This window comes from Penicillium soppii, assembly GCF_028829465.1.
Source record: "Penicillium soppii strain IBT 18220 chromosome Unknown utg000005l, whole genome shotgun sequence".
Classification (NCBI taxonomy): Eukaryota; Fungi; Ascomycota; class Eurotiomycetes; order Eurotiales; family Aspergillaceae; genus Penicillium; species Penicillium soppii.
This window is the reverse complement of record NW_026643235.1, coordinates 3,975,579-4,003,377: the sequence shown is the minus strand read 5'-3', so window position 1 is coordinate 4,003,377 and position 27,799 is coordinate 3,975,579. Positions and strand designations below refer to the sequence as shown.

The 27,799-nt window shown below is 47.2% G+C and overlaps 15 protein-coding genes across 15 annotated transcripts; 6 read left to right on the top strand and 9 right to left on the bottom strand.

Annotated features, from left to right (window-relative positions):
* Window positions 1–603: 603 nt before the first annotated feature.
* Window positions 604–1,517, top strand: N7529_006989 (Rab family GTPase; the record flags this gene model as incomplete). The annotated part of the gene is made up of 5 exons (XM_057242516.1): window positions 604–624; window positions 694–706; window positions 815–1,204; window positions 1,257–1,337; window positions 1,387–1,517. 5 exons carry the CDS (start codon window positions 604–606, stop codon window positions 1,515–1,517), a joined length of 636 nt encoding a protein of 211 aa, XP_057097875.1.
* A 764-nt stretch (window positions 1,518–2,281) lies between these two features.
* On the bottom strand, window positions 2,282–3,373 carry N7529_006988 (F-box protein; the record flags this gene model as incomplete). Its single annotated transcript, XM_057242515.1, has 1 exon — window positions 2,282–3,373. The coding sequence occupies one exon, from the start codon at window positions 3,371–3,373 to the stop codon at window positions 2,282–2,284; it is 1,092 nt and encodes a 363-aa protein (XP_057097874.1).
* A 686-nt stretch (window positions 3,374–4,059) lies between these two features.
* On the bottom strand, window positions 4,060–5,211 carry N7529_006987 (ribosome biogenesis protein BRX1; the record flags this gene model as incomplete). The annotated part of the gene is made up of 2 exons (XM_057242514.1): window positions 4,060–4,909; window positions 4,979–5,211. The coding sequence occupies 2 exons, from the start codon at window positions 5,209–5,211 to the stop codon at window positions 4,060–4,062; spliced, it is 1,083 nt and encodes a 360-aa protein (XP_057097873.1).
* Window positions 5,212–5,490: 279 nt separating this feature from the next.
* Window positions 5,491–6,772, bottom strand: N7529_006986 (ketohexokinase; the record flags this gene model as incomplete). Its single annotated transcript, XM_057242513.1, has 6 exons — window positions 5,491–5,656; window positions 5,709–5,813; window positions 5,873–5,934; window positions 5,993–6,151; window positions 6,217–6,619; window positions 6,660–6,772. Coding segments are annotated over 6 exons (1,008 nt in total), but the record flags the coding sequence as incomplete, so codon positions are not given.
* Window positions 6,773–7,671: 899 nt separating this feature from the next.
* N7529_006985 (uncharacterized protein) lies at window positions 7,672–9,270 on the top strand (the record flags this gene model as incomplete). The annotated part of the gene is made up of 2 exons (XM_057242512.1): window positions 7,672–7,758; window positions 7,813–9,270. The coding sequence occupies 2 exons, from the start codon at window positions 7,672–7,674 to the stop codon at window positions 9,268–9,270; spliced, it is 1,545 nt and encodes a 514-aa protein (XP_057097871.1).
* Window positions 9,271–9,951: 681 nt separating this feature from the next.
* On the bottom strand, window positions 9,952–10,864 carry N7529_006984 (uncharacterized protein; the record flags this gene model as incomplete). Its single annotated transcript, XM_057242511.1, has 3 exons — window positions 9,952–10,276; window positions 10,336–10,516; window positions 10,711–10,864. 3 exons carry the CDS (start codon window positions 10,862–10,864, stop codon window positions 9,952–9,954), a joined length of 660 nt encoding a protein of 219 aa, XP_057097870.1.
* Window positions 10,865–11,687: 823 nt separating this feature from the next.
* N7529_006983 (uncharacterized protein) lies at window positions 11,688–12,148 on the bottom strand (the record flags this gene model as incomplete). The annotated part of the gene is made up of 2 exons (XM_057242510.1): window positions 11,688–11,860; window positions 12,064–12,148. 2 exons carry the CDS (start codon window positions 12,146–12,148, stop codon window positions 11,688–11,690), a joined length of 258 nt encoding a protein of 85 aa, XP_057097869.1.
* Window positions 12,149–12,670: 522 nt separating this feature from the next.
* On the bottom strand, window positions 12,671–15,030 carry abp2 (putative ARS binding protein Abp2; the record flags this gene model as incomplete). The annotated part of the gene is made up of 2 exons (XM_057242509.1): window positions 12,671–14,323; window positions 14,374–15,030. The coding sequence occupies 2 exons, from the start codon at window positions 15,028–15,030 to the stop codon at window positions 12,671–12,673; spliced, it is 2,310 nt and encodes a 769-aa protein (XP_057097868.1).
* Window positions 15,031–15,644: 614 nt separating this feature from the next.
* On the top strand, window positions 15,645–17,720 carry N7529_006981 (uncharacterized protein; the record flags this gene model as incomplete). Its single annotated transcript, XM_057242508.1, has 1 exon — window positions 15,645–17,720. One exon carries the CDS (start codon window positions 15,645–15,647, stop codon window positions 17,718–17,720), a length of 2,076 nt encoding a protein of 691 aa, XP_057097867.1.
* A 470-nt stretch (window positions 17,721–18,190) lies between these two features.
* On the top strand, window positions 18,191–19,720 carry N7529_006980 (WW domain-containing protein; the record flags this gene model as incomplete). Its single annotated transcript, XM_057242507.1, has 4 exons — window positions 18,191–18,258; window positions 18,307–18,541; window positions 18,604–18,744; window positions 18,803–19,720. The coding sequence occupies 4 exons, from the start codon at window positions 18,191–18,193 to the stop codon at window positions 19,718–19,720; spliced, it is 1,362 nt and encodes a 453-aa protein (XP_057097866.1).
* A 464-nt stretch (window positions 19,721–20,184) lies between these two features.
* Window positions 20,185–20,695, bottom strand: N7529_006979 (uncharacterized protein; the record flags this gene model as incomplete). The annotated part of the gene is made up of 3 exons (XM_057242506.1): window positions 20,185–20,387; window positions 20,445–20,508; window positions 20,651–20,695. 3 exons carry the CDS (start codon window positions 20,693–20,695, stop codon window positions 20,185–20,187), a joined length of 312 nt encoding a protein of 103 aa, XP_057097865.1.
* Window positions 20,696–21,222: 527 nt separating this feature from the next.
* On the bottom strand, window positions 21,223–21,471 carry N7529_006978 (uncharacterized protein; the record flags this gene model as incomplete). Its single annotated transcript, XM_057242505.1, has 1 exon — window positions 21,223–21,471. One exon carries the CDS (start codon window positions 21,469–21,471, stop codon window positions 21,223–21,225), a length of 249 nt encoding a protein of 82 aa, XP_057097864.1.
* A 410-nt stretch (window positions 21,472–21,881) lies between these two features.
* N7529_006977 (uncharacterized protein) lies at window positions 21,882–22,296 on the top strand (the record flags this gene model as incomplete). The annotated part of the gene is made up of 2 exons (XM_057242504.1): window positions 21,882–21,895; window positions 22,044–22,296. The coding sequence occupies 2 exons, from the start codon at window positions 21,882–21,884 to the stop codon at window positions 22,294–22,296; spliced, it is 267 nt and encodes an 88-aa protein (XP_057097863.1).
* Window positions 22,297–22,850: 554 nt separating this feature from the next.
* N7529_006976 (uncharacterized protein) lies at window positions 22,851–23,792 on the bottom strand (the record flags this gene model as incomplete). The annotated part of the gene is made up of 3 exons (XM_057242503.1): window positions 22,851–23,326; window positions 23,393–23,459; window positions 23,754–23,792. 3 exons carry the CDS (start codon window positions 23,790–23,792, stop codon window positions 22,851–22,853), a joined length of 582 nt encoding a protein of 193 aa, XP_057097862.1.
* A 2,194-nt stretch (window positions 23,793–25,986) lies between these two features.
* N7529_006975 (uncharacterized protein) lies at window positions 25,987–27,682 on the top strand (the record flags this gene model as incomplete). Its single annotated transcript, XM_057242502.1, has 2 exons — window positions 25,987–26,046; window positions 26,408–27,682. The coding sequence occupies 2 exons, from the start codon at window positions 25,987–25,989 to the stop codon at window positions 27,680–27,682; spliced, it is 1,335 nt and encodes a 444-aa protein (XP_057097861.1).
* Window positions 27,683–27,799: the final 117 nt, after the last annotated feature.

Below are 27,799 nucleotides of genomic sequence, written 5' to 3'. Positions count from 1 at the left end.
CATCACTAATTCCGTCTTGGGCATCCTCCATCGACATATTGGACGCCATCACCGTAGTCTGGAAGCCAAAGTTAGTAACTACTTCTTGTGTATAGCTTCAGTGATTTCCAGCATTAACATGTTCGTATAGCCAGAAAAGCTAAGGCTTGCAACATATCATTGGGTAGAGATGAAGAAAAGAACGCGAACTCACCGCATTACATAGTCATTGGGAAAGAAGCAAAACTACGGCAATGAAGTAAAGAAAGTAATGAAAGTAATGAAAGTATGTATTTAGAACGTAGAGCTACAATCCACCCAAAGAGATAACAATTACTGCCGATTAAAATAGATACCGCCTGCGCGTCAACCCGCACGTGATTGCCTAAATCACAATAGGCTCGGCACGATTAAGGAGACATTATTCGACTCGCGAGGCATCACTAATTATCCCCTGCTGATTTCCTGTTACATCCCGTTTGTACCCCCTGGTTTATTTATACGTACTGCAAATACAGGACTGACCAAGCTAACAACTGGCTCTTTCAAGTCTTCGCTTATCCACCACGTTTACCCGTACTTTGATACCACCGTTTGAGCTCGACCAGCTCGATCATATCCAAGATGGCCAACGACGAATATGATGTGAGTTGAAAATGGATATTGAAAGTAGTCATGTTTCAGATCGATGTGCTAATGGTTGTATCCCCGCAGTTTCTCTTCAAAGGTAACGTCGCCACCTTACGCTGATGCCCGCCCTCGCTATAAATCGTTTTGCCCCCTTGTACCCTCCAGAATCCCGAAACTGACTATGGAGCTACTGTGGAATAAATAGTGGTGCTCATCGGAGACTCTGGTGTTGGTAAATCCAACCTTTTGAGTCGTTTCACCCGCAATGAATTCAACCTGGACTCTAAGTCAACTATCGGTGTGGAGTTCGCGACCCGATCCATTCAAGTCGACACGAAAACTATCAAGGCACAGATCTGGGATACTGCTGGTCAGGAGCGCTACCGTGCGATTACCTCTGCCTACTACCGTGGCGCCGTCGGTGCCCTCCTTGTTTATGATATCAGCAAGCACCAGACCTACGAGAATGTCAACCGGTGGTTGAAGGAGCTGCGGGACCACGCCGATTCGAACATTGTTATCATGCTTGTCGGTAACAAGAGCGATTTACGCCACCTGCGTGCGGTGGCCACAGAAGTGGCCAAGGAGTTTGCCAGTCCGTTGCCTCGATTTATCAATGTGTGGTCTGTGTCGCTGACATTTAGCAGGCGATAACAACCTTTCATTTATCGAGACATCCGCCCTTGACGCTAGTAACGTTGAGCTAGCTTTCCAGAACATCCTCACAGGTTGTGGACCTTCTCTTGGAATTTACCTTTCAATGCTGACAATAAACAGAAATCTACCGCATTGTCTCCAGCAAGGCTCTCGACTCTGGGGAAGGTGGCCAACAGGTCCTCCCCGTCCCCGGCGGGCGTGTTATCGATCCAAGCGAGAGCGACCCGAATCAGAAGAAGGGCTGCTGTTAAATTACCTCTCGCGAGGACGATTCACCGACCGCCACGACTCTTTTTTTGCGATGTGATATTGAGATGGTCTTGATCTGTGTTGGAGTCTGGAATTCGATGTCTACAAAGATGATAGACAGGCAGGGTCTGTATTTGAAACCAGACGGGAATATGGCGATCTGCGAGAAATGATGTCGCCGGCTGTCAATGTCCCATTCTCCCGTCTTTTTCTTCTATCCCTTTCTCCTGTGGCCCTCAACGAAATTGATCCCTTTTTTACTGTTTTCCCAACTGGTATGTTCGATATGTTTCTGCCTGATGGACACAATTGCTGGTGCAATGAACTTGGTTGGGCGTCTAACATTGCGGTTGCGTTTTGTATGAAACTTTGCTGAAAATTAGTACATTTATCCGATGGCTTCTGCATAAAGGAGAGTAATTGTCAGTGCCGTCCTCCACGGGTATCAGTAGAGATAAGGGTCCACATACACTCCACAGGTAATTTATTTCTCCGGGCTAGCCTTTTGTAGCGCAGGATTATTAATTAGCGTCTGTAGATGTGGGACAACGCTCCTCCAAAGGTAGATCGTTATTTACGAACAAGACCGACGGATTTGGTCTTTGCCGAGGGCTTTAGGGGCACAAAATTAAATCCTAATCCGAGCAGTCAGCATCATGGTACTAATCAATAAATCTGCTGTATTAAAGCAAACAGAACTATGCAATTTTTGACGTGAACCCCTAAAACAGATATAGCAAACCAAGAAAGATCAACAAACATATATCTAGTCTATCACAATGCCCATATCACGATCAACCACGGCGGATCGTAGTTCTTTGACATCAAGGCCACGTTCATTCATGACATATTCCAGCGTATCCCCAAAGGTTTCCCCATTGTCACGGAACCATTCCCCCAAAGACCAAACATACTCTTCCACCTGCTCCTTTAACAGAGCATGGTCCCGCAACCATAATATTTGGCCAGGATCAAGCTTCATCATGTCCTGCATGATATAGTAATGCGGGATCTCATCACCCCAGCCTTCATACCCCGGGTCGTGGGAGAGATCATTGCGAAACCGTGATCTGTATTTAGCTGGGGACTCTGCGAAGTTTGTAGGGTGTGCAGTGTGGAAATATTGCTGGATAGAAGCACCCGAAGCCTGATCAAACAAGGACTGATCATGTGAGGACAAAGAGGCAGCTGATGTAAAAGGATAATTGAGGTGAATATTGAACGCAAGCTGTTGGTTGCTATCTGGGTAGCGCTTGCGGAACTTGCGTTGAATAGTCCCGTTGCTGGGACAAATATGATTTTGAACGATGTCACTCATAACGAGACGCAGGTCTTCAATCTCCGCCAGTGCTTCGGTTGACCAGTTATGAAGAAGCTGAGCGCGCTCCAAAACCACATGGCGAAGGCTGCGAGAATGCCGATCGTACGCACGAGAATGGAATGCATTGTGGTATAGCCACAATCGGTATACTGCACGGCGGACCCTTAATCGCTCTTCATTGGTGAGGGAGCGGCGATTTTCATAATCTACCTTCCATTTCTTGAAAGGGAAAATGGTTTCCCACTTGCGCGCCACCCTGCCTAAGTTGATAACTTGTTTCAGCAGGGGGTCAGACATAGGAGCATGGCGGATGTGATGAGCGGGCTGGCTCTCGTTTTGTGTCACGACTTGGATTATGTCGTCAAGTGGGCCGAACTCATTCTCCGCGGCAGTAGCTAAGATCTGGACTTTACTTGTCGAGTTGAAGATGCGGTGAAGCCGACGGCAGCTGGCAGATAAGTTCAGAACATCGGAGATTGAGTCGCAGGAGCGAAATACATGGAGCAGAAGCTCCGTTGCCAGATGATCGATTGGCATAGTGGAGATATTTTGTTGTTGATGACAAACAAACACCTGGGCAGCTCTATTAGAATGATATGACAGTAAGGCGTAGACTGAAGATGATTTACCCGTTAGAATGGGTTGATTTGGTAGGTAGTAACTGGAAAATATAAAAGATGAATTGTCTTCGAGGATCTATAAATCAAATTGGACAGTGTTGTCGCGAAATGAAGCATTCAACACTTGTCAAAGGTACAGTGGGCTTATTGGAGATGGACCCCGCCGTTGGAGCTGTAAGCAAATGACAAAGTAGATTGAAGAGAGAACATATCGATAGACCTGCATTGCAGCCACAACGGGCATTCTAACAAAAGTGATGCCATGATGGTGTTGAGAAGCAACAACGCCATGTGTCGCAATAGCGGCGCTTTATATGACGATTAGCTAATCGCCCCTTGCATCCCACCTGGGCAAGATCGTCCCCAGGGCTTCTAAAGTTGCAGTTCACGAGTGTCTTAGATTACTAGTAATGACCGTTTTTTGTACGGAGGAACAGCAATGAAAATAATCAACTTTTGAAATTAACCAGGATGAGACATTGCCCCGACGCCTTAACGGACCATGATAAAAGCGTCGCATCAAATATACACATGTAGTCGAAACATCATCCCGAGGGATATCAAGTCTAGAGAGAAATAACAGGAAACAAAAACGAAAACCCCCTATGCAAACAGCTTCCTTGTGTCCAATGCATCCACCTTACGAACAGAGTTGTCTGATAGTCCCAGGTTGGAGCGCTTGGCCACCCGATCGGTTTGGTCATCCCGGCGCTGGGAGTACCGACCAGCCTTGCCCTGGCGAATCTCGCTACGGACCTGGTTGGGGCTGACGTATTCCTTATTCTCGTAAATGACGGGGCCGCCAAAGCTACCCTCAAGGATGACAATGGGGGTCAGAACGAAGCGTGGGCCGATCTCGACCAGAGAAACCTCAGGTAGGCCATCCTTGCCCTTTGGTACTGGCTTGACAGTCTCATCTCCCTCCTTCTTCTTGTTCCCAGCTTCAGATTCGCGGATCTCGTAAACACGGATCCAGATCTTGCCATCCACTCCGAAGATACCGATGATGCGGTCGACGAATGGCTTCATGCCACGGACGCCGCGCTTAGGGACGCAGAACACTCCGCGCAACATCTCTCGGACAAGCGCCCGGTATTCACTGCCAGGCTTGCCCATATCCGGACCTTGTTCATCGAAGGACCGATCGAACACGACCAGACCGCGACCACCCTTCAGGCAATTTCCAGCGAATCCTGCGCCGAGCTCGCCCATTGTGTGCAAGTTGTTGAGATGGAACTTAATTGTGGGTCCGTTAGGAGGGCGTGACAGCCAAAGGTAAAGATCCTGGCCGTTCTTCTTGGCCTCGAGGAAGAAGATAACGTTGCATGAGTGCAGGTCGGCGAGAGAGTTGAGGAGGAGGTTGTAGCCAGCGGCCTTCTTTTTCGTATCGAGCTTAGTCTCTTTGTAGGTGTGGGGGAGGAGGCCACAGATATCAGACATCAGGTGTCGGTGGCTAGAAAAAAAGCAAATTGTTAGAGATCATCGAACATGTTTGGCATCTCTCCATGCGCATTGTGCATACCGGTATGAGGCACCTCTGGAGGTCAAGATGAGTACCCGAGTCTTGGGCATAAATCCAGAAGCAAGCTGCTTCTTTACAACCTCAATACTTTCATCGTCGGATTCTTCCTCTTCGCTATCAGTGGTGTCGTTCTCTCCATCGAGAAGCTCCTCCATCTGGATGTCCTCGTCGGAAGAATCCTCGACCGCTTGCTGAGCAGCCTTCTTTGAAACACTCTTGTAAACCGAAGCCATTGTGATTGGTATTTTGATCAAAATGGGTGAAATAGATCTTGCAAAACTAGCCCGAGATCGAAAAGTTGATGGCAGAATATTTTTTGTTTCCCACCGCCTGTGTCTCAGTCACGTGCCATGTGGATCGTTCATCTGCCAATGGTTACCGCCAATCACATCTCCATGTCCTAACATTCAACATCTTGTGCATTCTTCGACGCAGTATTTCTTCTACTTGCAGCTGTAACTGACATTTCAGTGTTATCATCACAAAATCGAAAGCGCAATGAGTCAATAAGATCAAAAGTCCATCGCTCTATGTAGGTTTCCGAAGCCCTCCTGTGTTACCTTCAGCCCAGCAATCAGATTTGCAAACTCCAATCTCTTTTGAAAGTCCCAACCCTTGCTTCGGTATATCAAACCATATAGCAGTCCAGCTATGAAGGTATCGCCAGCTCCAATAGTACTATAAATTGTTAGACTTTCACAGGCATCTCTACAGGGAAATCTCAGCTCACTCAATAACCTGCCCTTTGTCATGTGCCGGGACATGGGCGAAATTGCCGGTTCTTGGTTCAAGAGCCGCAGCACCATCATCGCCCCAAGTACAGCAGAGAAGCGATCTATAAGCCGACCAGGTTAGATTCATATTTCTGGGAAAGCCGGCATAATTCAACTGTACGCTTGATCAGTTTCTAGCTTTTGCTTTCTTATACAATCTTCAGCAGATGTATATCCATTTTTCTGCCCAGCTGTTAGAATCGATTCTGAAAACCAGATGATCAGTATCTTTCTTTCTCACCTGGGCCCAGCCTTTGGAGTAAATTACAACGTCTGCCGCCTTCGCAAGTTCCTGTAGACCTGGTCGACCTGGCTTTTCAATTTCAACGCTGATGGTGGCTCCCGGGAAATGTCCACGAATATGACTTATGCACTCAATTGTTACGTTCGGAGAACGGCCCTATATCAGAGTCAGCATTCGCTCTAGTCGTGAAGGACTACGAAGATGGTCCCCAATATACATACTTCGAAATGAAACCACGGTGTATCAGCCACAGTACGCAACGGCTTAACCGCAGTGATGAATTCAGCAAGACTCATATCAGGTAGCTCGTTGTAGTTGACACTTGTTCTACTACCAGTGGCCTGGCTCATAATGATGTAGCTGGATGCTGGTTCGCTGAATTGTTCTCGATAAATGCAATTCTCAAGGCAAACTAGTTCGCCTAGTCCTTTTTGTATCTGGTCAGATGCCACTGATGATAATGAAGGGAGAACGGAAACCAAATTTAAGGATGATCCGTCGCTCGAAGGGCCATGTTGCAACAATTGTCCAAGAACTTCAAGAGTGTTTGGACAGTTTCCGCCTCTGCGGTGACTGATCTTGGACGCACGCAGTTTCTCATCTTCACCCGGGTAATTGGGAACTCTGCCAAATAGTATGAGTGCCACATCTCTATCTGGTCAACTGCATTTTGATAATTGGAAGAACCCACGATAGAATCGTGTCCATGTAGCATGCCCCTATTGCTATTAACGTCATGATACCGTTTTCACATGTAGATGTTTGCAGAATAATTGGGCTATAGTTTGCGTAGAACAATTTGAGCCAATAATAGCGGCAATGATCGAGTCAAGAGTTTGCCTCGACCTCACCTTTCTCCTGGGCAGCTAAACATGGCTCCACCTGTCCGAACCTCCTGACCTCGGCCCGGTGGGATGTTAGTCAGCATTGAGATGCACCTGTGGACACTTGAGGAGGAGTATGTGGTCTTAGATCAAACAAGTATCAAGTATCACTTGTCAAAGAATCTATCCATGAGCGTCTGCCCTGTTCACTTTCCCATGGGCACTTTCCTCGGTATCTTAATTGCTGTAAGTTAGCACATAGTCCACAATGAACTGTTTCATATATAAGAGCTTTAAACTGACGATGCAAAGAAACATTTAGCTTTGGTCTATGTCTTGTTTTGTCGCTTGCTATTTTATTCAGAATAGAGAACCACATTTCTTTATATGGTGCTAGTATCAGTCAAACCAGGGCAACAGGTAGCATGTGACCTATATAGAGCGCAGGAATCCTTAGAATGGTCAAATCTAAAACGACATCTAGACAATATTGTAAGGAAAGCTGCCTCTTTATCCAACCATGAATGGAACAATGAGTATCAAATTTCATTGCCAAACATGATAGAAATGTATAAAGAAATAGGCGGCGCCACACATTATGCAATTGCTTCTCACCAAGACAAACTAACTTTGTCAACTCTTCCCAGCAGCAATGAAAACTTGATAGGCCTATCGTTGCTTTCTCTGTCAAATTACAAAGAAACCATCAATGTCCCCATCAGCTATCCGTACGTCTGATGAATGTGACAATCATTTAGTGAATATATATCCGATTGGAACTTTTCACGAGAACACACTTTTTCAAACTCCTTCTTGCTCTCCAATCACTGAAATTGATTCTTCATCTGAGCTATGGTCCAACGGCACAAGGTCCTAGAGACTGACAGTGCTACTGCAAAATTTCTCTACACGATAATCAAGCAATTAGAGATAAAATCAGTCAGTATACTGTGGTAATATACTGCCAATTGTCTAACAATCAAGCCAATTCAGATCGATTGGAACCGAGTTGCCTCCGATCTTGAGATATCCAACGGCCATGCCGCTCGCATGCGGTATTCCCGCTTCCGGCAACAAATGGATGGTACCACAGGGACACCCAGGGCAAAGCGGAAGCAAAAGAAACCCAAGGTAGTGGACCCCCCTTCTGGGAGTCAGCGCATGCTCCCAATGGCTCAATCTTCCACATTGTCCACCGTGGGATCAATGGATACATCCCTCCCGACAAATATCTTCATCAAATCCGAGCTCGGTACGCAAGGCAGCCCATGGATACAGAACTCTATGCACTATAATCCCCAGTCAATGTCGGAGAGCAACCTACAAGGGCAATATTACTTTCCCCAGGACTTCGCATCAATGCAGTTCAAGATTGCATCCGGTATGCAATCTGGACTTGCCCCGTCTTCCAGCCTTGCAACGTCCTCATCCTTTGTGAATCATTACCTATCTGATGGCATGTCACCTGGCCATGCTTCCTCATCCTCGGGCATTCAAGGGGGCTACGGCTTTCGAGATACTGAAATGCAGAATATCTTTCCCCATATCTCTTCAAACATCGACTGGGAACCACAGGCGTCTCTTTGTCTACGGCCTACAGCCATCAAGTCTGAGGAGTCGGAACAGAGCAATTCGTTGATCCCATGGGAGCCACTAGGCTCTCCTCAGGAGACTTCCATGACAACAATGACAGTTGACCAGCACCAGCCCATCCAAGCCATGGCATGGGAGAGACCGTCCTCTCCTCAGCGGAGTGATACGGCCACGACTATTGAGCCGTCTCAGCCCAACCTAGCCATGATAAGGGAACCACAAGACTCTTCTCAGCAGAACCTACAATTCAGAAGATATGAGCAGCATCAAGGAAATTTTGCCATTACACGGGAGCCATTGTCCTCCTCACCGCAGAACATCACACTTACAACATCTGCTGAGCAGCGTCATAATAACTCTTTTGTCAGCTGCGAGACACAGCCTTTTCCTCGCCAGGTCTCCCCACTTATCAAACCCGAGGAACAGCAAGAAGACAGTCAAATGATTACGTTGTTGGAGCTTGCACCTTCTCTTCCGCAAGATATGCTAGCCACAGAAGGTGAAGAGCAGCAACCCGATAATCAGGATATCACGTGGGATACATTGCCTCCCCCTGCAGAGGATTCCCCGCCTGCGGAGGCTGAGCAACAGCCGAGCAACGCCATGGTCCTCTGGCAGCCGATACCCCCTTTTCACCAATCTACATTGACTGCCCAATCTGAGGAACACCAAGACATCAACATGATCACACATTGGCACCCAGATTCTTCTACTCGCCAGAATATCCCGATTGTGAATCGTGATGAAGGAGGCCACGGCAAAGATGAGTTTTTGGCTACAGATGAGCAGCCGACCCACGAAGCTTCTGTTACGGTCAACACGATTTTGGGTCAAGGGGATGTGGTCATGATGGGGTAATTAGATTTATTTTGAGAAAGAATTTATAGTTCTCTCTCTTGATTTTCAAATTTGAATGCATTTTTCGAAGTGAGTTTGATGCGAGGCAAAGCAGTGTTAGTTAGACCGAATTCTGGTCTTTGGTTGAATAGCAGTGGCATGTCTAATTTAGAAGAACACCTACTGGAAGTCTTTCTCTTTCACCATGCTTAACAGCACTTGTATGTCTCCCGCCTTCGGAATAGCACAAGGCTTAGAGAAAACATGTTGTGAAGGTGGAGGCTACTCATAAAAAATGAGAGAAAAGTGCAGAAGGATAATCACAATACAGATACAAGTGCTATTGTAGATAGATGTAGATAGAGTAAGAGGCAATGAGAACTTTGTTCACTGACTAAAAGACGGCATGCTTTTCAGTTTCCTGACTGCCCCGACTACCTTGCCGCATTGGATGTGGATGATATCAGACCTTATCGGGAAAAAGAATTGGAGAGTCCGCTACAAAGGCTATGCTTCAGGACAACAGGCCAAACAGGTCTGTGAATTCCATCGAGGTGCTCCATTCTGGACCAAAAGGTTTGATTCTGATATTGATGCGGCAGCCCCTGTTGGCTTCGTCTGCAAAGATGTCTATAAGCTCATGCGAGGGCGTGCGACGCAGGTCGACCCAACCACGATACGGCTGGCTTTCTTGTTGAGAGGTCATCCGAAAAAGTCGGAGGGTGCTCCGAGATCCAAGAAACCAAGCACTCGCTGAAGGTAGTCGCGGACGTTTACTTTGGAGTCAAGCTCTGCTATGCTCCTTTCAATCCTGCACTTTTGCTCGTCCTCCGTGGCCTTAGGTGTTTCCTGTACCTTGCCTACCAGCTGGGAATCCCACATTTGTTTCCACGAGATCGATACTTGGACGCGTTTCGATAATTTGAAGTATAGGAGAGGCTCCCAGGCACAATACAACTTTTGTTGATGATACTCTCCTCTTTTTGTGTAGTGGTTGGAATTCCGTGAATTAACACGCAGGTCAGAGCTGCTGGGGAGTAGCAATGGTATCTCTTCCGTGGGGTTTCTGCGCTCGGATATACTCACAGACATATTTCCTCGGCGCAAAAGTCGTTGAAAACCTCAAATTGTTGTACCAGTTTGTAAAGAGTCCACGCAACCCGGTAGTTCGCGTTGTATGCACTTTGCTTCGAGGAGACTTGCGCGCCCTGCGAGGAATCATTTAGCGTAGGGGATTGCTTAAAAGGATCGTCTGTGTTGACGAACTCTTCACTGTCAGTGTCATTCAGCTCGCCATTCTTGGCCAGAGTATGAAAGACCTAATCCTTGCTCATATTTGTGAACCATTCTCTATATGTTTCGAAAGTTCAAGCGTAGGCCAAGAAATGGACATCTGCCACACCTCAGAGGTACTGAGAAACAAAGATTAAGCTGCCAAAAGCCTCTCTGAGCTGTAACTACCTCTCCTTTTGGGGCCACCATCACTGCTGACTGGCGCATGGTTGTTGAGCTTTCTTTCGGGGAGTGTCCAATCTTCTTTGACATCCAGGGCGTCCGAAATGAAGTCTCTGGCGGCGGGAGGGAGTCCATCTAGAGGCTTCACGGCGTCAGACATTTCTGACATGTACAACGGCAGCACTTTTGTGAGAACAGTCAGTGTATTGATCTCTTTACACACATCAAATCCAACTGGGTCACTTGACAAGCCTCGGATAAATAAAATTGTATGAATCTGGATTGATGGTTGTTTAATCACTAAAAGCTAGGTTTTGATATTTTGTAGCGCAGATAATTTTAAGTTAAAAACATCAGTTAGTAATGAGAAGTCAAAAATATTTTTTGCAAACAAAATATAAGACGAAAACAAAAAGAAACTCCCATGCGGGGATTCGAACCCCGGTCTGCACGGTACAACATAGGAATGAACCTATTTGAAAACGAGCGATGATAACCCCTACACCACATGGGATATTATTAAGCGTTTGGCGCCATTAAAGCTATACTACACAATTTGATGCAGAGGCAAAGGATATTTACACTTTATAGCTATACAGTAACTACGTTGGGTCGAAAAGGAGGAGATGTTTAGATCTTATTTTTGTTCTGGCCAGATGTATTTTATGTAAGAGGTATGGTGAGAGCCCTGGAGACAAAGATAAAATTTAAAGAGAACACCAAAATATATACTGTGCGGATATGTTGAAGCAAAGCCTATGCCATAGTACTATATCAAATGCAACAATATATATGTGTACATATATAATTGAATACCTATGTGCTTATGTCACCTTGAACACAGTTTGCAACCCCCCAAACAAATGATTCCATGCAAACAAAGGCAAAGCGCCAGATGAAGGGAGCAAGTGCCCTGCATCACAAACAGCTCATATCGTGGCTGCTCCCAAAGCCATACCCAACATCCTGAATGTGGGATCCGTCTAAACCCTTGAATCGCTGGGACTATCAACGACGACGCCGTCTTCCTCAGATTCAGCCGCGACCAACACCCAGGATGAGCCTGCAGCGAGTTCAGGGTATTCGTCCTCGGTCACGAACTTCCTCGCGCTCTTGGAGATGTGGTGGTAGTATCGTTTGCTGTTTGGGTCAGTATCTGCTCAAGACTGAAATAATCAACACGCGAAAATTTATGCGACTGAGTTGGTCATGTTGCCGCCGATTGTAGAGTTAACTTTCGACCAATTGATCTTGAATTTCTACCTATGTCAGTCAATGGGGACCATAAAGAGGGTTTGAGTCGCGGATGCTCTAGTAAGTTCTGTTAGAAGCGTCGATAATAGCTGGTAGGTAGTGTACGGCATACCGTGCCCTTTCGGGAGCTTCTCACGCACACCAGAAGGAAAGCGATAGCCTGCTCCTCGGATGAGTTGATAGAAGCCATGTAGATAGCGATGGCGATGGCGGGTAGTGAGGCTCAAATTTTTTGTTTGATAGAACGGAGGAAGCGTGATGCCAGGAACGTGAAGAAGGTGTTGAATGATGGCATCTCAATTATTTACTTTTCTTTGTCCCGTGTATCAAGCTTGTTCGCTTTGGATCGGCCTGGACGAGAAGGGTCCTCCCGATCCGTTCCAACCCAGATCAAAACAAGGGCTCATTGTTTACGTTTTTGGGAAGGGAATATGCCTAGGAGACGAATCCACCGCTAACGAGCAAAAAAGAAATGAATTTCTACCTGTATCGTGCAGAAAGCATCTGTAAAAATTCAGCAAGGGCTACATGTACAGCCCAAAAATCACAAGCTGTTTCCAGTATCATTGCAAGTAAACTATAGGATTGAATATATCAAAGGGGTATCCTGTCAAACAAACGCGAGAGAGCTCGCAAGGTAGGTATCACACAGTACGTAGGAAACAAGAAGCCACGGAGGAAATTCTAGTACTAATCAAGGAAGATTTTTGGGTCAGATATCGGCCATGACAGATTCCACAATATTTCGTTTATATTGCGACAGAGCCTGCTCCTTTTTCTGCATTTGAGCCCGAAGTCTAGCATAGCGATGTTTCCACGTTGCTTCAGTGGCAGGCTCACCGAACTCGTCATTGTCGATGTCGAGATCCACGGTTTTGCTATTGTGGATAGCATCATGAGTCGGAGCCTCGACCGCCCTTGCATGACCAGAGTGTTCCAATCCAACTATACCAGGGTTGATATTTGCAAGAGTGATTTGCATCGAGAATTGGTTTGAGGTCTTATACTCGTGAGAGATGGTATAATGAGAGCCGGTGGAATGCCCGTTCGAGATGGCACCGCGGCTCTCATCATTATTTGCGATCCGTTTCACATTTATAACCAACGACCCTGGATGGGTGCCCGAGAAACCAAAATGATGGCCTACCCCGAGGTGGAAGGCTAGCAGCAGGGAAGGAGTGCCGAGTTGGAATTGGGAATATATCGAGGATAGGTTGATCACCATTGCGGAAGCCAGGGCGGCGGCTTCGTCGGGATGAATAGAGTGCGGGTGCCCTACTAGTCTGGCGCGGAAAATTTCTGTAGAGAGTGCGCGGACGATATCGTCGATGGAAGGATTGGGAGGATTTCTGGGGTTGTTTTGCCCACCGGCAGATGTTGGAGGCACCATACTAGTATTTTGAATATCTGTTGTATTGTGTTGGTGACCGCCGTTCGGGCCTTCAGTGCCGGTGATGACAGCACCGTTGACACCGTTGACTACCACCCTTGGCGGCGTGGCAAGTCGTACCGGGGCCCCAGAATGCTGAGGGACCTGCAATTGAAGTTTATTGGGTCTGCCCTGCACAACAAGTGTTGGAGTTTGATTGTAGGATGGGGTTTGAAAATGATGCGGAGGATTTGTGTCAAGTAGGAGTGGAGTAGGCTGTGATTCAGAGTTGGGTGTTTGTGACGATTCCTGGTTGGTATTCACTTGAAAGGTAGAGAAGGAGCCCGATGATGATCCTTTGTTTGGTGGCCTACCTCGGCCTTTCCCCGAAGATACACCGTTACTATTTGGCCAAGCTGATGAAACCGCTGGACCATGTCGTCTCCTAGCGCGGCTCTTTTCGCCAGTTGAAGGAGTGATGGCTGACCGCGGTTCGGCAGACAATAAGGCATCCGATGGTAGATGGCTGCGCGGAATAATGGCAGATTGGGGATAATTTGCAGGAGAAGCGTCTCGGTCAGGTAGCCTCCATCGCAGATCTTGTCCGGCCCCGTTTGGAAATGAGGAGTTAGTCGTCATCCAACCGTCGTTGGATTCCATATCGTCTGGGAATGCACTGAACGGAATCGCACTCTGCGGGAATGCCACGGATTGTGAATGAAAGCTGCCTTGTCGTAGGGCGCCCACTGATGTATCTAACTGTGGTCGTTTAGTTGCCTTCTCTTCCTCGCCATCTCTGTCCTCGACCCTTTTCCGCCCGCGCTTTGGCTTCCATTGGGGTACAAGTGCTCCGAGAGCGAGATCCTCTTCCAATGCTACACCATCCCGCGGCTCACCTACAAAGTGATCGGATGGTGGGAGTTGCGTGTAGTAGGAGTGAGGAAGACCCAAGCAATACTCAAAGAAAGCATCAATATGCATAGCACGCATCCACCGCTGAGAGAAATTAGCAAAATGGAATATCATAGAACCGGGAGGAGGCATACTTTGAGCCTGACAGTATACTGCTGGACCTTTTGGGTGCTTTGCTTTTTTTCCATGTCGGGTGGTTCCACGCCCAGTTCAATTGCTAGTTGAATCCAAGTCTTCAACTCTTCATTCTGGAGGCGTCTTCGAATGAGTCCAAATAGGGCAAAAATATCGAAGCTTTTACCATCGCTGCGTGGTAGACAACGAAAGGTTTTCCGAAGCTCTGATGTATCGACAGATGATGGAACATTAGGATTGCAGTATAGAATGAATGCCACGTAGGCATCGTCAATATTCTCATCAGTGATCTCCCGCGATGGGAGAACACGAGACTCTGCTTGATCGGAAGAATCCTTCACTGGGTGATGACGATGAGGGTCAAATAATGGTGGAGACATAGATGTCCCTAAGCGACTGACCGATGATGGAGGTAGAACGGAGCGCATTCCTCTTGGCGAAGATTGCAAGCTTCTTGGCGTTTCTCTTCGCTGCAGAGTAGGTGACTTGTTGATATCTATTTGACTACGAGCACTTCCCAAAGAGGAAGCACTCTGCAGTGTTGATTCCAAGGTCGGAGGATACCGAGCATATTGTTGGATGACCATCTGCGGCCCGCCGAGGTCTCCACGGTTCGATCGATCGGAATCCATCATCACAGGAAATGAGGTTTCCATGGGCAAAAACGTGACCTGAATTGACTCGCCCTGAGGTTCAATTGCAATGTAGAACTGGACAATTTACGCGGGCAAACAAATATGAGAACCCCGGGTCGCATAGGTCGTCATTACTGTTCAACCAAAGAAGCATAGATGTCGGGCTATGCTCCACACAATACGTTGAAATAAAGACAAAAAAAAAGAAAAATCAAATTCTGGATAGCAATACTCCGACTGTGTACGGTTCCAGGAGGTTTCCCCTCGAGATGGCTGGAAGCGCCCATCTTTAAAGCTCAAGCTGAGAATCTATTTTGGGGTCTTCTAGTCTTCCCAAATTGGGAATGGCGTTGTTGCCTGAGGGCGGGGGTTGATGCCTGAACAAATCACGTGAGTGACATTCCTTATCACATTATCGATAAGCCCGAGTCTTGGCGTCCTCGACTTCATCCGTCGAAGAACCGGCTTCACCCGGGCTCTCAGCTTTAATTTGAACGGCAACATCTCTAGATTGGTCGCCTCCGAGCCAGGAGCATTTTACTGTTGCCCATATTGTTGCGCTCTTTCTGTCGGGCGGGCAATGTGGCTCGCGTTTCTATTACCCACTCTCTTATCCTAGCGCGACCTTATCCGTCATGGCGCCCTCGAATTCGCGACCCAGATCCACCCGTCCTATGCGGTCTAGCCGGACCAAGGTGAAGACATACAATGAGGAGACTTCTTCAGATGAGACAACCCGAATCTCACGATCTGAGCGTGCATCGGTATCCCTCCGGTCGCGCAGTACAACTCGAATGCCAAGATCCTATCGCGAAGAATCAACCGATGCTAGCTTCAATGAGCCTGTGGAAGACCAAAATTCCCAATCATTGGTAGCTGCACCAACGGAAGAGCAATATCTGGCCTCTGAATTTGTGCCTACCCCTCGGCCCCCCAGACGGTCGCAGCCTCGACGCACCCCAAACCCAAAGCCAAAGCAGACTAAACGACCATCCCGAACTAGGGGCCAGGTAGGAAGAACTTTGCACAAGCGCGCCAAGACCGACCACGATCACGGGATAATCTTGGGATCGGGCGTCATTCCTCCATGGCAAACGCTGCCATATCATGTCCTCATGGACATCTTCCTGCGCGCGTCCTACCCATTGCTCGATGAAGGTCGATCAGACCGCAATGATTCTGTCAAGTGGCTGGTGAATGTTGCTTTGCTTTGTCGAAGTTTCCAGGAACCTGCGCTCGCTGCACTTCTTCATTGTCCGCCGCTATTACCTGCTCACAAAACCCATGCCCTTCTTAGTCTCTTATCACAACCATTAGATTCTCTCTCTATGAACTACGCTAGCAAGATCAAGAAGCTCCATGTTGAAGTTGAACCTGTGCTCCTGCTTAAGAGTGGACCTACTCTTGGCTATTTTGACCTCGCGAAACTGATTGAGAAGACACCCCAAGTACACACAGTGCGTCTTTATCACAAAGATGATTACACTGTGGGAATCCCTCCGTGGCACATTACCCTGTCGAGGTGGATTTATCCAAATCCTCTTCTTGATGCTATCAACGATAGTGGTGTTATCCTTCGAAGTTGGGATTGGAATGGTCGTTTCTATGAAACTGATATACTTCTTGAATTGATGGCGCACTATCACCTGGGACCGGCCTTCCGTGGTCTGCGAGAGCTTAAACTACTTCACCTCAACGATGCTCAGCCAGACGAGTACTCTGGCGAGGGAGGAGGTTGTTTAGTAGATGGAATCAAACGTCTTCAAGAGATCGAGCGATTGGAATTCCTTGAATGTTCAATGGTCAGCGGTCAAGTGTTGACCAATCTACCGCATACGATTCGCTCTCTCACTCTGAGAAACTGTGACCGCATGTGGTCAACGGATCTCACGGCCTTCCTGACCTCACATGGCACAAATCTTCAAAAACTCAGTCTTAGTCACAATCGCCATCTCAGCATGTCTTTTATCCAAACTCTGGGGCAGACTTGCCCAAATCTGGAACTCTTCAAAATGGATCTTTCCATGCATGACGGGTCCAGTTACCACGATGTTGAGCCCCACTTCGACCAGCTACTTCTTCAAAGCGAGACCCCCACATGGCCTGTGAAGCTTCAAGAAATTGAACTCATCCAGTTACGCAAATGGGATGATGCCACTGCAGAGGTCTTTTTTACTTCGCTGGTAAATGCGGCGCCTGATCTCCGTGATCTACGAAAACTGGGCATCAGCGCCATCCTGAAGATTGGATGGCGTGACCGTGCGACATTTCGCGAAAAATGGATCAGCAAACTTGAAAAAGTCTTCCTTCGTCGAAGTCTGCCACCAAACCCAAATCTTCGTTCGCTTCGCAAGCGCCAACTGAACCCTGATAACCCGGCAGCTCTGGATGGTAGTGAAACCAACATCGATGAATCGCGCCCAGGAACCGATGATAGCGGACCGTCAACTTCTACCAAACGTCAGAGCACGCGCCTGGCGCAGCAAAGTTCGGTCGAAGCCGACGATGCCACCGCTAGTTCTTCACGGAGAACCTCTCCTTCCGAGTTTGGCAAGATCCAGGGGATGTGTGATATCGTCAACATTCGAATCGACAATCAGCGACCGACAGAGATGCAATATAACGAGAATGACTTTCTTGATGATGAGCTTAGTGGTGATGAAGACTGGGATGGTGCCGACTTCGAGCCTGCTCCAGGACATGCGTGGTAATATGGATATGCTCACGGCCTCCAAACTTATTTCTTTTTTTGCCATGGCTGCTTTTTGTCTTGAGGGGCTTGGCTGTGCACCTTAAAGGCGTGGAATTTGTTTGTTTTGCTCTTTGTTCTTGCAAGGTGTTGGGATAGGGCGGTATTCATTGTTTTTCTTTTCAAAAGGACCAAGATATGATGGGATATACCTAGTTTGTTTTCAGTTGTTTCTTTCGGAATAGCGATGAATGTGAATTACACAATAGTAAATTAACTAATACTAAGCCCTGGAGGAGTGTGTTCAGGACTTCGATCATTTTCACGTTCAATGGTCTGTGCACGATTCAAACCAAAAGCCCCACAAGATCGTCTTATCCGTGAGTTTCTCTGAACTTCATGTTTATCACATTTATCCCTTGTTCCTTTCCCTTCAAGTAATTTGAATGCCTCATCATATCTTTTTATCTTGACCTCGAAAAACAATAGGCCATGGCCCCCGAGGCCCCTGCAGATACCGCAGGCCCGTCCTCCCCACCACCACGACTTCCAGAAGGCTGGTAAGTCCCAAAATGACGTTTTCAATACTGTGAGCTAACAATAACCAGGCTTCCTCAGTGGGAAGGCGTACGAAGGCAATGGTATTACGTGCAGCGAACGACCGGCAAATCACAATGGGAGATCCCAACCGAACCGATCCATTTGACGCCGTCGACAACACCGTCGATCGAAGGAGGGCCCTCGCAAGCACCGGCACACCAAACAAATAATAGCACTCGAAGGATGGAGTCCGGGAATATTATGGCGGGCAACTATCCCGCGGCGGACAGTGCGAGAATTTCCGTAGGGAATCGCGCTCATTATGTCTGCGAAGCGTTCCAAGAATGGCACTGATGGTGGGATAGAACTCTCTTGACCCACAGATCTATGGGCAGTCGGAAATTCCACTGCATGCATCCGGGGCATCGAATTGGTACCCCAACCAGACTACTCAGAACCTGCCCAGTGAGTATGCGCAACAACCCGCAAATGCCGGATACGGGTCGGTAAGTTCGAGAACTTTGAGTCTCCTGGTAACTTATCAAATTGTTAATCAAGTATCAGAATGTATTTCAAGGTGCTGCAGGACAGATGAAAGGCGTCCAGCCGGCGTTTTATGCGAACCATGGCCATCCAAGTTATTCCCATAATTTGGGTCAAAGTCTCTCCCCCTCGGCATGGAGTAACAATGCAGGTGGATACCAGGGACAACCCGGCGCTTACAACATGGGCCATCATCCAGAATCCTTCCAGGGATTTTCTGCTGGGGCCGCCATGCATGGAGTTCAGCCGCCGGCATCGTGGACAGTAACCAGCAGCCAACATGGTGAAATGAACAGGGGGATGGTTGGAGCTGCACAGCCCCAGTGGCAAGCAGAACTGCAAACAGGTCACCAGCCAGGATTGTCACAACCACTCTTTGGTTCGTACTCGTCTCCGCATCATGCTGAACAGTCTTCGAGGGAATTCAATCGTCGAGCCTCGAACGCATCCCTCCACCAGGAAGGTCAACCCTACCAACAATTAGACAACTTCTCTGGCCACTCGTCGCAGTCGATGGTTGATCCGACCAGATTCCAGGGCTACACCGCGTCACGTTCTCTATCACAGCAAGCCGCCACGGACCCTGCTCTACAGGGATTCTCACCCCTGCAGCACGCGCAGAATCACTACCAGCAGCAACACATGATGAGGCCGCAATCAGGACCGGAGCTCCCGCACTGGTCCGGCGGCCAAGGCCAGGGAAGTCCTCAACACCACAACCCCCTGGTCCAAATCGGCTCCAATCAATACCTCCCCCAGCATCAACTCGGCCATGGGGGACCAGCTGGCTTCCCTGAAACAGCACATGTTCACCAAATGCCCTATGTTCAATCTGGTAATTACTCAGATCAATCCCCGCAGGAGATGGGGAGAGCGGCGGGGTCGCAGTCTGTCAGTGAGCCATGGAATCCCACGCCTCCTTCTTCGGGTCCGTTGTAGATATCGAATTGTTTTTGCTCCAATGCGAAGGACATGCATAGTGCATCATTTCATTTTTCAGCGTCTTTGTGGATATTTTGTTTGGTCTACGTTGTGATTAAGTATAGATTCCCAGCCGAGAATGTTATCCTAATTGAACTTATTTGTGCGTTGCTTGATAGCATATGTTTTTGCGTTTGAATACGTCCGCGATTGGGATGCCTCGCAAATATTATCAAAATTGTCTGTTTTGTGTATCAAATCTCCACGAGAGAGTTGAGTAAAGAAGAACCAGGATGTTCACACCCTAGAAATGGAAACCTTGAGTTCACCGACTCTTGAATCCCCCGAGCCACAGAACGTTCATGAAGCAAAAAAGAAAAAGAACCGAAAACGAAATCCGAAATAGGCCCAGAGAGCGCTAGAGGCCCCGTTCGTGCGCAAATACAGGGACTCGTCCCTTCTTCCACATCGAAAGAGGGAACCTACTCATTCTCGCTCTCTTCGGCAGAAGCCTCGTTGTCGGACTTTTCGACCTTGCTAGCCTTGGTCATGGTCTGCTTTGGAGCAGCCTTATTCGGAGCAGCCTTCTTGGAATTGGTTTTCTGCGGACTGGCTTCGTTCTCTTCATTTTCCAGCTCTTTGCGGACCCGTCCCAAGTGATTTCTCAACGCGCTGTATGAGCAGTCTGTGTTGTATTAGAATTTAATTGTATGAAAAAGTGAAATGGGATAGAGATACTCACCCATCTTCTTGCTAACGGCCGACCAATCCACGCCTGGCTTGGTATCGTCGATTGCGATTAGAAGCTGGAGTGAAGAAGTCCATGTTAGTTGATAAGGTCGTATGGAGCGGATGAAGATATGGCAGTGGGCGTGACTTTGGAATAAGCATCTTGACTAGTGAGGGCGCCGATGATGAAAAAGTGGGAATGCGATCCAGGTGACATACCTGCTTGTCCTTCTTATGGTCCCAGATCCCCTTTGATGCGGGCATTTTGATGAATGGATTAGATGTTGGTACCAGTGATGAATATCAATGGTGGAGTTGGTTGAGTTGGAAGGTCGAATAGGAGAAGTGTAGAAGAAAACTATTTTGAAATAAAGTGAGGAACTTTTGGATAGATCATTACCAGATACACCGTCGCATATATCAGATGACTTCTTCTTCACTTCATAGCTGCCGATGGGCGTTGAAAAGTCCCATACCGAGGACGCTTGTCTTTATTTTTTTCAACCTTTTGTTCGGGCCTTTAACACCAGTCATTCACTATCATTGCATTTTGATCGGTACGACTACTGCCCATGAACTATGGCAGCAGTTCTGTACTCATCAGCTTGAGAATTACCCCCCAAAAAAAACAAAGCATCTGCGGTGAAATGTGAGGTGAATTTGGCTTTCAGAGCAATGTCTACAACCTCATCTAAGCTGTAAACTAGGTATACAATGATGGCCATGCATTTGTTGATAGGTATAAGATTGTATTTGGCGCTTCTGACGATCTCGTGATTCATAAACCACTTTCATATCGAACCATTCTTTTCTATCCCGTATTGAGCATCGAAGTCGTCTGCTCTCTCTAGGTATTCGGAAATCTTCTCCCCTAGGCCTTGGTCCATGTTGTTGAACAGTTCTTCCATTCGAGTAGTTTGGGTCGCTCTGTCATCTACTGGTAGTGCGAAACGGCGCAGACAAACTTCACGGAGACCTGTCCAATCGCTTCGGATATCTGGATCCAATGGCTGGAACCAGGTGTCAGCTCTGCTAGCCATATTGTGACGGAAAACGAGTCCAGATTTATCGGATCTTCTTCCAATTCAAATGATAGTTGCTTCAACTGATAACAAGGTAGCTTTATGGCCTTGATTGGAAATTAAGAGAAAACTGAAATCTTAGCATCCAGGGCAGGGCAGGCAAAACCATATTTCTATAGCTATATAGCATTACGCACCCAGCCTCCAAACACTAAAGTGCCTGTTAAGATAGACAATTTACGGAAAGTAGCCCGTCGAGCATCTGGCCGTATGAATCTGTTTCGGGCTCAATATGTGATCTCGTGCTTACATATCACAACTGTTGCGGGGTCCTGCTCAAGCCCAGCTACGGTTATGTGGTTCAACCTCCTCTTTACTACCCCGTTCCGGCCCCCTCCAGGCTTACATGCATTTAGGGTCTTTGATCAATGCCAAAGTCTTTGTTTGTCAATTTGACTTTCCCTACGTTTCAGAAAGTTTGTCTACACATCGTTCTGTCTGCGTTTTTGTATATTCTTGTTGCTTTTGCTTTTGCTACTCACATTTTCTCTTTTGATTCATATATACTGACTGTACAATACAGATTGCAGCGAGAGCGCAATTCGAAGCAGGATTTCTCGAAGTCGGGACCCCGCCTACCCCGACGGCAACCCTGCTACTGAAAGCGCCTCACTAGCGACTTATAGCTTTAATCATAAGAGAGGAGTCGCCGAGATTATCAAAAATCTTGAAAGTGGCGACAAGGGGCTGCGGGCCGAGTCCGAGGCAGAGTTCATTGCTTCGATTCTGGACAGTGACAGCGACCAGCCCATCGAGTCTAAGAAGCACAAGAGTGCGAGATGAATAGAAGAAGTCAGATTTCGCCACGATATCAAATGGCGACAAATATCCAGAAAGCTAATCATGCCGAATAGGCCTTTCCGGGGCTAGTACAAAAGCAATCCCTTGAACCTGATACCCGCTGCACTCTCTGTTTCGCTTCGTTGAGTTATTCAAGTGGTCACTAAGCCTATTTTACAAGCTTTGTAACTCCTTCACAGTATAATATATAGAAGCAGAGTAGAGCCAGACGGTGATAGAGTAGATTCGGCTAAGTTATGAGGCTAGCAAACAATCCCCAGTCAACCTTCTTTTTTTGAAATTTCGAGATTTTCTTCCGTCTAGAAACATCCAGGCCACGCTGCATATCCAAACTCAATGATCTGTCCATAAAACAAGAAAAGACAGTTTTTGAATTCATGTGCGCCACAAGCAGAAACAAATGGAAAGTGCTTGCATAGTATCATGAGGACCTCGAGCGTGCATGCGGTTGTCAGTATGTGTAAATGATGTACAAGGAAACCGGACTGCCACAATTGTTGCACATAATGAGACTCAGAACCGTGCTCGACGCAATTTCACAGCCCGTAGTCTGCAGGGTCCTGGCTCAGGGTTAGATCGTCTGGGTGATTGCAGAGACCAGGATCCTTCTCGCCGGCGGTGTCATCAAAGGGCTCTTCCTTGGCAATGGGGGAATCAAAGAGGCCTTCATCTTCAGTATCGGTGCTCTCTTCTCTCGTCGCGGAAATAGGATAGTTGAAAAGCTCTTCATCTTCCTCCTCGGTGATCTCTCGTTTGATTTTGGGCACCGGATCCTCCTTGACAGGCCCAGCGGTAGTAGAAACAGTCTTCGCCTTGGTTAGAGTCTTGCGCTTCTTTGTCGGAGTGTCGTTGGCTGCACCATCAGCGGCTTTCTTTCGGGGAGTGACCTTCTTTGGAGTAACGGGGCTGTTCGTTCCAGCGGCGTCAGGCGCGCCCTTCTTGATGATGTCCTTGATTTTAGTGATGCGCTCCTTAATAGCACGAGGAGTTGGCTTTGAATCATCTGCACCGGCTATCAAAATGTTAGTATAGATTCCATTTCTTTGATTCAGCTGTGTTTGAGATTGGGGTTGCTCACGCCAGGCTGCAGCGACAGCGTGACTATCCACACTCAACTCATGGGTCTCGAGGATCTTCGCCAGAAGCTATTTTTGTTTTCAATGTTAGTTGCATTGGTCGAAATGCCGAATTCCATTCGGGTGTTGTGATACGAAAGAGATATTTGAGCAAGGCGTGGCGGTTCAGTAAATCAAATCATAGAAGGAAAATGTCAAAGGGGGAGACGCATAGCTCTCTCATGAGCTTCTGACATTTCCTTGGCGCTTGACCAAACATCGCCCAGCATGACGTGAGGTAGAAAGGAACGGCCAGGAATGGACCCAACACACGTTGGCTCATGCAATAACGGAAACATAACAAAGAGTTGAGTGAAAACATACAGTCTGATCAGCAGTGCTATCCCACTTGACTTTGCCCATCTTTGAAATGAGATGCAATTGACTGCGGCTCGGATTTAGACAGTAAAACGGCTTTCAGGTGGACTTGAAGTAAATTGTGTGTTGCTTAAGCTCCACGGAAAGATAGTGGAAAAGTTGGTGAGGAGGAGGAGGAGGAAGAAGAAGAAGAAGAAGAAGAAGAAGAAGAAGAAGAAGAAGAAGAAGAAGAAGAAGAAGAAGAAGAAGAAGAAGAAGAAGAAGAAGAAGAAGGAAAGAAAGAAGCTTGAGGCAAACGATCTATAGTTTTAGTCTGAACAACTTGATAGTATATAACACGTGATTGATGAGTCTCCCGTGTATAGCGTCATACGTAGTCTAGACTAACATCATATCTTGTTCAACCTCAGCACGCTGCCTAATTTGAAATTACGCAAGAAACGTTTAACTGAAGGAATTGTGATTGGGCCATCTATCGACTCTGCTCATTTATTTGCCTAGTGGTTTATGTTGTTTCATGTCATATACATATCCACTCAATGCGTAATCGAAGCGAAATGGACCCAACATACGTTGACTCATGCAATAACAAGAGCATGACAGAGAATTGAGGGAACAACATACAGTCTGATCAGCAGTGCTATACAACTTGAGTTTACCCATCTTTGCGATGCGATTCATATTTTATCATGGTTCGATCGTGGTTCGACTGCAGCTCGTTTTTGGACGGTAAAATAGCGTTCAGATGGATTTGAAGTAAATTTTGTGACGCAGATTACCTATGGTCTGGAATCTTATTGGATCACTCTTCTAGTAAGTCGAAAGAGAGCTAAAATTATTCCATAGTCTTGCACCAACGAAGCACATCTTTCGAGAGGTCTTTCTTGATATATTTTATACATTCGTTGGTGGCTTATTGCAATTCCAACCCAACCGTTTATATAAACTGATCTACTACGCTCCAGTATTGTTGTAGTGGAATGAATGCCTTCGACATTGGCAGTTGGCAGAGTTTTCAACCACAATGTATCTAGGTTGGAGTTTGTCAAGTCTTTTGATCCGTCGACTTGCTTTTGTTAGCACCAAAAAACATATCTATGGTCTGCTAGGAGCTTTTGTTTTGCCCAAAGAGGCCTGTGATGCTGGTGTTAACAGATTTAGTCGTAGCCCTAACGCTATACCCGATTAGGAAGTTTATTGTCCTTAATATCTGTGGTACAAATAACGAGCGTATGGCCACCTACTAGGTAGGTGGCACTAGATTATGTTAGCAAACAATCACCACAAAGCACAAACCGCATTGTTCACCAATTAAGGCTGACAGATGCAAAAATGAAAAAGATGGGGCCAGCACGGATCGAGCCGACTCTTTCGAATACCGCGACTACTGGCATGTCGAAAATCCCTAAGTATCAAAGAATAGCTTCCATCATATAGACAGAAGAACCATATCATCCTGTCGTCAAATGTCGGTATCGATACCAACAACCTTTCGGTTCCCTGATGAAAGCGCTGGGGGAAAATAAGAAGACAGAAGCTGAAGTCCAAATTGCTTCCCGAGTTCTTCTCGTGCAACCTGATAATGGTCGGTTTTCCGACGTGGGCCCAGTATAGGCATTTTGCATCGACCCCAAAGGTTTCATCTCGCCATCGACAGAACGTCTGCCTTGCAGCGGTTTGTGGGGGTGGTATCGTGAAGATTTCAGGGATGATCCATGCTTACCTAGTCATGTTGCTCTTATCAGAGGAAGTGACATAAAGAATCTACTCCTGTGAGTGATCGTGAAAATAGAGCACAACATAGGTGTGATAATGCCAACCCGCGAGTTGAAAGTAGCTAGATCAAGTATTTCAATATGAATATAATCATGAGATTCCACCCTATATACGACGGCAATATAACGGGAATGTGACGATCCAGCACGGTCTTCAGTTAGGCAGATGGGAACGATTCTGCTTAGATGTTGGACGAATCTTTCTTGTAGAAATCGTCCGAGTAACGTCCAAGTCAAGCGAGAGAACAGCAGAACAGTTTGCTCAGGGTAAGAACGTGCTCGCTTAACATCTGAAGGCAATTTGTATACCTCTCCAACTTTCACCGGCAAGTTTCTTTCTTTCCGAAATTTTCCATTAACTCGTTTCTTTTGCATCACAGCGTGCCTGCGTTGTACCTTTTGTTCTCATCGTTTCCAATATTCAAACTTCATCATACCACATCAAACAGCCTTGTAACGTCAAGATGTCGAATAACAGCGAACGACTGCTTGCAGCATTCATCGCGGCTCATCCCGAGATCATGGTACGTATCATCATCTTGTCCCTTCTTTCTTCTTATGAGATTTATGGTATTGGCTCAAACTTCCAGGCTTTATGCCTTAGATCATTGCTTCTGTCGGAGGGCAATACCTGGTGGTTCTCAATGATAAGCATCTGTGGTCCGAGTGGTTTTTTCAGGTTCAGATCCTCTCTAGACTTTGCAATCCCATGGGCTTCTGGTCGACATGATGGCTATCCATTGCCTCTCTTGTTAGCGAGACAGTGTGTCTTCTCTTAGACCAGGTGCTTCGATGGCAGCAGGACAAAATCTCCCCACCATCCTATAATCACGTTGCTTTTGCGTCCTTTTTGCATTGAAATGGTTGCTAATAGTTACAAAATAGCTTCGATATGATCGTATGGTCGTGTTTTATGATGGTGACCGCAGTATCAACTACATGGAGCGCCGATTCCGCCGCATCCGCCAGATGGCTGCAGACATGCAGGATGCCCACCCTGAGGTAGTTCAAGAGGCTCGGGCCGACATTCAAAGAAGGGCAGAGATTGTCAGGGAAGAGACCCTTCGGGATGCTGCTGCCAAACAGGCTGCCTCAACTCGTCGGGAGGCTCGTCGTGCTGCTGCAGATCGTGCTACAGGAAGCGCTGTTGAGCAAAATGCTTCATCGCCACGACAGACTGGTGGTAGAAACCATGAATTCGCTCTCTTTGACACTCTTCCCACCGCTATGAGACCTAATGCCGCTCCTGGGGCTGCTAGCACTCGTGCGCCGGTTCAGCGGAATGCCTCTCTAGTACGACAGACTGGTAGTAGCGACGCTGAAATTGTTGTCATTGACTCTCCTCCAATCATACAGAGATCTACCACTGCTCAGGATATCGCCGTTTCTCCCCCAAGTCGTACGCTTCAGCAGAATATTCGTAATGTTGCTGGGCATTCTGTAACTGGATCTTCTCCTGCTGTCGATCCCTACGCTCTTGTTACTCTGCGTGAGGTTATCATGCTTGATGAGGTGATCTATTCTCGTGCGCAAGAAATAGTTCGTCATGTGGGTCGTCCCATTTCGTTCATTCCGCAGGATGACGTTGGCACAAACCTTGTCCTTGAAGAACAGCAATTGTCCAATGATGAATCCGACCAATCTGAGCTCGGTATTGCCCGAGGCCCAGTCGGCTTTGACCGTCGTTCATTCGGTGCTGTCCGTGACCCAGTTTATACCGATATCCATCTACCTTCGTGCGGAAACTGGCCTCCACCTGATCTTCCACGGTTCTGGAGATGGAACAACGGCCTGAATGAGTGGTATGATCCAACTAACCCCCCTCCTCCCATAGCGAGCAACCAGACTCCCGCGGCAAACCAGCCCGCTAATCCCGCGAATTTCATCGATCTCAGCTCTGATTCCATCAACGAGAGTCGAACCAGCATCCAAATCTCTCAGCCGGATATCGCACCTGACTTATCCAGTCCTGCCCAGGGTATGGCTTCGGCCAAAATTCAAGTCCAAGGAGTGCAGGGCACAGGAATCTTGCATTGCGGTGCCCAGGATGATTACTCCATGCATACTGCACTACTGGATCCCACGCTGCAGGTGTCTCGGGACCTTGCTGAGACCCTTCGTGATGCTCGGGTTGCCGAGGAAGCCGTTGGAGAGATGTGAAATTTTTGGAGTTCTTGATGGAGGTGAAAGCGGGAATCAAAATGATCGAAAAGGAAGCTAAAGTGAAAGTGAAGATCGGAGAAGAAGAGATTGAAAGATTGGCGCGGGCCCGTAAAA